The following is a 10,012-nucleotide window of genomic DNA, read 5'->3' as shown; positions in this document are numbered from 1 at the left end:
GTTTCCAACATGAAAAGCATGAATCGTGTATAAAACTGTTTGACAGTTACAATTTGTTGCCCTGTCAACCGGACATGACGCGAGAGGTTTTCTCAAACTTCCGACAAATAGTGCAGAGGTAATAAACCCAATGCCTTACCCATACCTTGTTTGAGTAATTTTTGCCTTACCAGCCAACACTGAGGCAAAGACAACAGGTACAACTAAATTCTCCTACGAGTCCTACATCAGGTCTGTAAGGTTACTTGCGGGAAACAACAGAGAAATTAACCAAAGTCTTTTGCAGCCAGAGGAAGAATGAGGGGCACAAACTCTAGTTGGACTTGAGTGTGAAAGCCGTCGGAAGCATTTTACACGTGCAAAAATGGGTGAGTAATGACTTAAATAATACAGCTTGTGAAAACCTGCCTTCAGGAAGATGCTTAAACATACCCATTTGCATAAAAATGTACTTAAATGTAAATACTGCAATTACTGAAGTACAGTTGTATGCTGCCACAGAGCAGCTACCTATGGAATTTACACACATAAAGTCGAGTTCACTTATTGAGCTTTGATTTGACTATGATACAGTGTCCTTGCGACAAAAAATGAGATGCTTACAACCAGTTACCTTCATACAAACACGATGGGCTGCAGGCCTTGGTCCATCTCTTGCATTCTTCCAGACTCCGTTTGAGTTTGGGACCTGCAGTAAATTGCATTCCGTCCTCTACGTGGTCTGGGCAACGACTATCGGTACTGCATGTTCCCCTGACAATGTCGGACCTTGACTTCCTATTGTTTTTGTCAAAATCCCCTTGACCGTAGCGCGTTAGCAAAGACGAACCCCTGACCAGTTCCTCCAGGTAAGGGGCGTGTACGTCGGGACAAATTGCGACCGTCGATTGGTCAGTTCCAACCCACTGGAATAATTGACAGGTGGCATCATGTCGCGATGCAGGGATTTTTCTGTGGGTTTTTGCTGCAACCTCAAGATGTTTGATGTTTTGACAAAAAATAACTTTTATCATCTCAATAGTTTAAAAAATGTTGGATTTTTAGATTTTGCAAATATCTCTTCTCTACAAACTTAATCAAGCAGTTAGGAGAATTGATGCCTAAATGAATTGAAAAATGAAATTCTTTTTCTCTTGTTTACACAACATATGTGCAGTATAACTATCTTGCACAGATGGTAATTAGATCTCATTTAAAAATTACTTTTTATTCTGTATGTGTGATCTCAAGTCCACAAAACAAGTACAAATAGAAACCCCTGCCTGTGGTTATGAATACATAAGCTGATTATGTTTCTGTCTCGATATCAGCATGGATATTTGATTTGTTTTCTTCTAATTTAATGAGCCCCTTCACAGTACATAAGAAACTTGTAATTTAAAAGAAAATAATAATGCTGAAAACATTATCTCTTAGTATCTCTTAGGTGTTCACCTCCGTACATTTTCTTTTTTTAATCATTGATTTGCAGCTGTCTAAGAGCTGCTGGTGTTAGCTGAGCTAACTTCAGCACATATGAAATGAAACATATGGAATGATCCCCTGATCTGACTCTGATTTCACTCATGTGAGCAGAAATAAGGTGTGCTCTGCAACTACTTCTGCCTGCATTTCCAATCACTCAGTGTCTGTACTTCAAGTCTAAAGCACCTTCTTCTAGATGGATGGTTGGAGGTTGGTAGACTGAGAGTTCATCTATCTCTTTTCAAGCCATTTAAGCTCTTGCATTCGCTTTGCAACTGAATGTAATTGTGTAATGGTCTGTTAACACAGTATTGATGAGGTTATGAAGTGGTAATGAGAAGCTCAAAGTAAATGTATGTGTTTACGCAATGGAGCAACGGAGCCCCCCCAAACTGTCTCACCACACCACCATCTCTACTGGAAAGCTATTAATATAATTGACTGGGCTTGCTGTTATTAACTGTAACACACTCATTTGCTCCTCTGATTACAGCTCTGATTGATGTTTCTTAAATAGTTTTCTGGTGAATCCACCAACCTACTTTTGGGTCAGGAACATGACAGAACGTTGATTAGGGCAGGGATTTTCCAACTTTTCTACACCAGTGCTTCAATAAATAAATTAAATACACCTATTAAGATGACCAGAATCTTCTGCAAGCTTCTCAATTTACCAGCCTTTGATTGGTACACTAATGTGAAAACTTACTAAACCTCATTCCTTACCTTAAAAGCCCTGCCAAAATGAGCTACAAGCTGTAATAATTGGAGTGTTGTTCCTCTTTGACACTTTCTAAATCATCTAATTCCAACATCTCTGATTCATTTCATCAGTGTGGCAGGTGGCACTTGCTACGATGAAAGCTGCTACAGTTGGACACAAGTGCACACAAACAGACAAATATACTCATCTGATATTGGCCGTAGTAACAGCCAACACAAAGCAGCCTGCGTAATTTAATAGCTGGCAGTGGTTCTTTTTTTCTTTTTCTTTTTTTCCAGCTCAGTCAACATGACGAATTTAATTTCCCCTTTCTGTCCTTCACTTTGTGTTTTTCATGTTTCGTTTTATCCTGGAGCAATATTTTCTTTTGTGCGTGCTCAGTGTTCTCCTATCCACTCTCCTCCCCTGGTATGGCACACGTCTGTCTGTCTCTGTGTTTTTTGTCTCAGGCTGGTGTCGCTCTGGATTTTTGTCTGCAAAATTGTTGCTTTTCCTCCTCATCTCTTTTGGGTACACCTGCCTCACACACACTTCATCCACACAAACCCACAGCCCCTCACCCCACCTGACCACCCCTGCTCACCTTCCCGTCCACCCACTTACATGTCCCAGCCTTTTCAACTCCCCACTGCCATCCAGCCCACCCTTCCCATCTCTTGCTCTTACGAATGTCTTTACTGCTGAGAAAGTGAGTGGCCAAGCCGTATGCACAGCCTGAAAGCCACTGATGAGGATTTCAACCAGATACGTCAAAACCACAGGGGAAGGAAAAGAGGGAGGAGAGAAAACGATGAACAGAGACGGGGAGGGAGAAAAGAAAGAGAGAGAGGGAGCGCGTACGGAAGGGTATATTGACTCAGAGCTGGTCTGCATGCTCCACAGAGTGTGAGAGACAGAGGATGTGAAAGCAGGCAAGATGGAGCACTGGCACAGATGAAGACTGTCCCTGGGTAGGTGGACGGCTGTCTCCTTGAGTGGGTGCGTGCGTGTCTGGAAGTGTGAGTACACATGTCTGCATGTCTCTAAATGGAAAGAATGGATCTGAAGAAGTTTGCTAAACAGCATGCAGACGTACAGATGTACCAAGTGGCGGGTCCACTGTTACATAACAGTGAATGAATGAATGGTGAAGATGTGAGCAGACACTTTGGGGTCCTTGTCTTTGATGAGTCTTCACACGTGTGCTCGTGCAACACAAGTGTTGCTCAGCATAGTCAATAAGGTGGGGCATGCTGGTAGACTTTTCACTTGCATCTGTATGGTGGTGTGTATCTAGAGATGATCTCAGTTTGTAGAAACACATGCAGGGGAGATTTTTAACAAACTGAGGGAAGAGTGAAGGAACATGAAGGAGAAAAATGTTGTTGCACTTTCAGTGGTTGTCTGTTTAGTTCTGCTGATTTTTAATGCTTTAAAATGTGATGTGATAACTACAAAAGAAGACACAAATAATATGAGATACCTGAAACACAGGTGAACAGGTGAAATGAAAAACAAGGTAAACATATCTTTTTCAGTCAAAAAATGGCATTATTCTCAATTCAATTTCGAAATTTATTGTTGTACATAGAAATGGTTTTACCAACAAAATATTGTAGATGTGAGTCCATATCTTTTCATCTGAACTTCTAGAATTACACTTTAGTAGTATGGAAAATACATGCTGATCCCACAGATATAAGAATTTACATGGCAGACCACTTAAATTTGTAATAATAATAATAATATAATAATAATAATAATTGCATTTTTTCAGGGTAAAAGTACATCAAAGTATATCATTAGTGAGTCTTTGAATTGACAGTTTTTTTGCATGGTTTAGGAAAATACCATGCATTCATATGTGTCATCAGCACTTCTTCAGCCAAAGAACTGGAAGAAGTTTTTAACATGCTGTGTGTTTTTATTGCCAAGATACAGTTCTAATAATGAGACATATCCACTAATCACTATAAGACAAAAAGATGGCATTACTTTCCATCCAAATAGCATGCAAATGTGGATTAAAAGTGAAAAGATGCCCACATAAAGATGTATAAGTTATGAGCAACACAAATATTTTTCACAAATAAGAGATTTTCTGTTGTCTTTACACCTCCTACATGCCAACTGAGTTTTTGGTGACAAAAGCTAAGGTCTTAAAAATGCTTCCCAAAGTGGAAATAAAAAAAATCTTTATATATATATATTTATGGGATATCAGTGTGGACTGAATCTCATCCAGTTGCCAGTTAGTACCTCAGTAGCTCTGGCCATTCCTGCAGCCATTTCATGAGTCAATCACGGGTCAAATCCTTCCTACCAAAAGAAAGTTTTTATCTGCTTCGGCAGCAAATGATTTCAGGAAATGTTCTCTGATCTACTCAAAGGCTACTGTAAGAAAATGTGGTTATGTTTCTCCAATAAATGGTATCTGTTAGCAGTTGGTTGTTTAGATTTCTGTTATTTTGATCAGGCGTCCATATTTATTATGTTTCATGGAATCAAATATCAAATGGCCCAAACGAGGACCAGATACAGTGGAAAGTGAATAGAAAGATGCATACACCTTTTTTCCCTCACTGTCTGAAGTAGAATCAGACCAAACATCTCTTGTTTTAGGTCAGAATTACCAAACTTTTTTCTATTTGCTAAATGAGACAATAATGAAAGAAAGAATATGTCAGAGATTAATTCCTTGATGTCTTCACTATCAGAAGTTTCTATTTGTTGACTGTTTTGGCAAAGTCAAATGAAATCAAACAAGATGTAGGTAGAGAATTGTGGAGCTGCATAAGTCCGGTTCATTCTTTGGGAAAAATTTCCAGATACTGAAAGGCACCATGTTTGGTGCTCATGTGAGAATGAGGCGGCAAACAAACCTGACGCAGTCACACCAGTTCTGTCAGGAGGGATGAGCCAGAACTCCAGCAAACTAGTGAGAAGTTTGTGGGAGGAGACCCGAAATGTTTGAGTTGTGCTGTACAGTTAAAAAAATAATGCTGCCAAATAAAGAGGAAGGGTACGCAAATTTCTGAAGACATAAATAAATAAATCTCTAATACGTTCTCTCTCTCTCTTATTAGTGTGACGTCTAACCCTTGGCATCAGAGAATCAGAAGGTTGTGAGTTAAATTCAGCTTACCCAGCCACATTTTGAAGTGCCTTGATCAAGAGACTGATCTTTGATTTGATAGAAATGTGTAAATGCAGAGAAGTGATTAAGACCCTTAGAAACACCTTGAGATAAAATGTTTCAATATGTTCAATAAATCAAACTCTTTGAGATGAATAAGTTCAACCATTTATCTCAATAATTCATGAAAATGCTTAACTACAGAGAATAATATACGCAAAAGCTTCAATTTATTGTAACAACAATGGAAGGAATAGATTTTAAAAAAACAATGTTATGGGGCAGTATGAACCCAGTGCCATCTAGATCTTTTAGAACATAGAGGCCTGCTCTATGAATGCCCGCAACAGCTTTCTGTGCTGGAGTCCTTAGCAACAGTGGACCAATTTTCTTTCACATCTGTGCCAGTGTGACCAGAATCTGTTTCCCTTAAACTTCCAATATATGCTCAAGATGACATTTGTCTAAAAGGAAAGTGAAAGGAAATGTCCTGCTTGGTGTGCCTTGTTAACCTAGCCCTTGAGAATCCAGCTGGCTTCATCGTTCAAAGTTCCCATCACTGGCAGGGTCAGATTTACATAAGCAAGGCTGCTATGCGCCGGTGCCACCGACCACCATCAGCAGCCAAGACGACTGAGACAGGCAGTGTTTGAATTGACAGCCCATCAGACACAGACCAGAAGGAGGAGGCAGGAGGACCCATTGAGAACCCTAGCATATGCTCAGGGAGAACATGCAGAAAGACCCATGGTCAGGATTTGAACTCAAAACGTTCTTGCTGCAAGCTTGTAGTGCTACCTGGTGTCCCCCCATACAGACCCTTATTGGTTTAATTTAGAGAAGAAACACAGCAGCTAATTCATATAATGGTGTTAGGTCTGTCAAATATTGATTTTAGCTATGGACTTAAAGCAGGGGTTTAAAAACTTTTCAGTGCTGTAAAAAAAAGCATGGCCAACACGTAAAAGACATAATAATGACATCCAAGGACATCTGATGTTTGCAGGAATTACTTAGACATTTTTTCCCACTCTTTCAATTCATATTAAATAAGTTTTTACCAAAATAGCTTCTTGTGTAAGATAAAGAATAAAGTTTCAAATAAGGCCTTTTATTTGAGTGTAAAAAACCCCATAAAAACATCCAGAATAATAAATAAAAAATGTGTAACAAATCCAAGATGAACTCCAAAAGCGCTAAGCACCATCGGTCCCGCGCTGCCACTAATGAACAGTGATGTGATGGACACATGCACCATATTGAAGGAATGACAGACTGCCCACCTCTTAGAGCTGTTGACGTAGTCACTGTTACAGTAAATGACTCTGGTGGTTCATAAAGTGCCTGTTGAATCATTGCGAGGAAAACAGCATTTGGTGTAATGACAGTATAGTCCTGTTAATGTTCTGGTGTTCCATTTAGTGGTAAATCTATAAAAGACTGGTCTTAAATTGTATTATGTAAATACTGCTCTGGGTAGTTTTTTATTTGCAGATGAGAAGGAGATGAGTAAAAGAGAGCGATGGGAGAGGGATTAAAGTGAAGTGCAGAGGCACATGTGACATCATTCGTTCGTACTTCACAGCAATACATTTGAATATTCACTCAGCGCCCAGACGTGGTGTGCTGACACCATGTGTGAGTCACACTTGAAGTGCCAAAGGTTCTGGCGAATTCTATTTTGGCTTTTGAGATTGAATCTGAGAATGAAAACAGATGCATATTTAGAGTTTTTTTTCCCTTTTTTTCCTCTCCAAGATGCTTGATATGAGTGTGAATTTCAGCATATTGCTTTACAGATGAGTTGCTGCAGCTGTAAAAACCAACAGAAAGCTGTGAATTCACAGGAACGTTTTGATCTGGCTACGTTGTCATTCTTTGTTTTGTTTTTATTTTTTCACATCGTTCATTTCCTCTCCTCCTGATCTTCATTTCTAGTCCCGCTTGACAGTCCAGATGAGTCTCTCAAAGCCCCCGCCTCCACCCTCCACCTCCCACCTGGCTATCCCCCCCGCCTCCACGCCCAGCCCTTCCTCGTCTGCCACCTCCCCCTCGTCTACGCCCCACTCGGCAGCTCCTCCTCCGCCCTCGCCCGTCAAGATCTCTATGCAGGAGCATTTTGCCATCAATGTGTGCCCGGGGCCCATCCTCCCCATCCCACAGATCTCAGACTTCTTTCCCCGTTTTCACGACTACCCCTGCACTCCGCCGCCGCCCAGGGAGAAGAAGATCCTAAAGGAGGAGACGTTCAACGGGGAGACGGGTGGAGGGTTCAAGGACGGAGAGAGGAGAGGGGAGAACGACGGAGACAGGGAGGAGGTGATCGACTCGGATGACGATGACAGTGAGTTGTAGAGAGTAATCAGTCTCAAAATCAGTCTGATTCATCCACTGAATCCACAAGAATTCAATGGATGAATTCTTGAGTTTTCCTATAGAAAACAGGAAGGTTTCTGTAAATTTCACAATTACGATTCACTTAGCATCAGTCAAACATAATTAGATTTCAGCTAAACATGATAAAATTAGATCTAGAGATCTAGTACTAGAACCAAGAAGTAAAGTTATTATTGATCTACTATGATATTCTCTTAGCAAAACAAATTTAACAGTACAAAACATATCAAATTATACCCTACAACAACAGAATAAAGAGAATAAATGCTCAAAGAGTTATTGTGCAGCTGTCTGAAGATCTAACTTATCAAGCATTTATCGGTCCATCAGGAGCCTAACCCACTCTGGATTTAGAACCAAACTGGATGAAAGGAAGGTTGAAAAATGTGGGGTTTTTTTAAGAAAAGTGGTGCTTAAGTGCAATTTTGTAATCCCCATAATCTTGTGAGAACTTTACAATAAAACATTCAACAAAGTATATAATAAAAAACAAAAACATTCATTAGAAACTAATCTCATGATGGATCTGGTACCTTTTAGAAATGCTCCTCTCTCAGCAGTGTGTACTTTTTGGGGAGGAATTGTCATGAGGAGTTGATTAGCCAATCACAAAGGGATATGTGGCAAACATACAACCAAAACAATACAGTTCTTAAAAAATGAAGGATCAAATCAGGAATTACAACAATATTACAGGTTCTGAGGATAAAACTTGTGCTGAATGTTTAAAATTCTTTCATCTGAAAGTTAAAACAAAGCAAATTTTTCAGCAGTGGACTGAATGTCCTGTTCATTCTACTTCAATTTGTGCATTTTTCTTTTGAACGTAAACATGGAGTTTTTTGTGGAGTGAGGCATTTTTTCTGCACTCTTTGTCACTCCCACTTTATGTGACAATGATTTATTACACAAGGTTGCAGTGGAGGGACTCTAGTTTCTGCTCACTCACAAACAGTAATCAAACAAGACAGATCAATTCATATAAGGTAGTGTTATGTTTTTAAGAAGCCATCTGCTGCAAACATGACTCAGAGCTTTTCGAGTTTGTTTCTGTGTGACTGACCGTGTCTGCGCTTCCCACTGACAGTAATTGGAGTGTTTTTGCTGTGTTTTTCAGCATACCTGGGAACGCTGGAGTTCAGCCTGCTCTTTGATCAAGAGAACAACTGCCTTCACTGCACCATTCACAAGGCAAAGGTACACTCGGTGTTCAATACACTCTTTATATAAACAGATTGTCGGAGTGTGTGCGTAATCAACCTTGAAAGCCCGTAGAAAAACAGCTCTTTTGCATTTGAGCGAGACGTCACGCCGCTATCTCACAGCCTTTATGGGGAAACGTTTTCACCACACGCGGCGTCAGCTCGACACAACAGGGAAAGGTTGGGTAATGTGGCTAGGTTGCTCATGCAGAGACACAAGGACACAAGCCGTCCACAAGCTACATGCTTCATACTGTCACATGATGTTAATTATGTAAATCTTGACTGGGGAGTTCCTTTAAGGCGAGTGGAAAACACAAGAGGAGGAAGAAAGAGCCTGGAGGCAAAAGGAGAAACGAGTCCACTCGAAGTGGTCGGCCATATTTGCTGTCTTATTCTGACCCTGTCACTTGTGGGAAGAGGTTTTAGGGGCACAGTGATGTCACCTTTGATCTTACATGTGCATGTGTCTTTGTGTGCCTGTGTCCACAGGGTCTGAAAGCAATGGACTCCAACGGGCTGGCAGATCCATACGTCAAGCTCCATCTTCTCCCAGGAGCCAGCAAGGTCACTGCTCCAACCTTACCTCAACAGCAATTAATGTAGCATGATTCCAAACTGGGCCATCCAGTACATCCATTCTCAGAATCACATCTGATGCAAACTGTTCATTGATAAATGAATCATTTGCAATCAACAGTCCAATTGTAAATTCGGTTTTTGTTATTGTTTTAGTATAAGCCCATGCATAATTAAGGACAGTAAATAGAGGGGCTGGTGTAATTAAAAACCCTGAGCTCTTTCAGTCAGTTATTAGAGTCATGTTAAATAATCACACTTCTGTTTGTTTTGCTCACCTGGTTTTCATTTCACAAATGCAAATGCAGTTATCTAATTAACAGATAATCATTGCAGACTGACTTGTCCTTTAAATGTCAGCAATAAACAGTAAATGATAATGAGGATTGGTCAAATGTAGAAATAAAATATGCAAATTACAAAACTTGTTCACTGATCACGTTTGTGTCTTAAAGAATAACGTTAAGTTTTGAAAGTGAGGTTTTGTAAAGTGAGCTTATTGGAAAAGAAATTAAATTATCAAAGAGGGCT

General features: G+C 40.1%; 1 protein-coding gene across 5 annotated transcripts in view; it reads left to right on the top strand.

The window, feature by feature from the left end:
* Positions 1-286: 286 nt before the first annotated feature.
* doc2g (double C2-like domains, gamma) overlaps positions 287-10,012 on the top strand; it is a 49,005-nt gene continuing 39,279 nt past the window's right edge. Inside the window, exons 1-4 of one of the 5 annotated variants that reach the window (XM_028018265.1) lie at positions 287-368; positions 7,242-7,647; positions 8,818-8,897; positions 9,395-9,469. In XM_028018265.1, the coding sequence (XP_027874066.1) occupies positions 7,260-7,647; positions 8,818-8,897; positions 9,395-9,469 (543 nt within the window). In that variant the 5' untranslated portion in view covers positions 287-368; positions 7,242-7,259. Of the gene's footprint in view, positions 369-2,937; positions 3,187-7,241; positions 7,648-8,817; positions 8,898-9,394; positions 9,470-10,012 lie in introns of those variants that run through there. The other 4 variants (XM_028018266.1, XM_028018264.1, XM_028018263.1 and 1 more) reach the window with 4 other exon arrangements.

Source organism: Xiphophorus couchianus, chromosome 5, assembly GCF_001444195.1.
Source record: "Xiphophorus couchianus chromosome 5, X_couchianus-1.0, whole genome shotgun sequence".
Taxonomy (NCBI): domain Eukaryota; kingdom Metazoa; phylum Chordata; class Actinopteri; order Cyprinodontiformes; family Poeciliidae; genus Xiphophorus; species Xiphophorus couchianus.
This window is presented reverse-complemented; position numbering and strand designations above follow the sequence as displayed.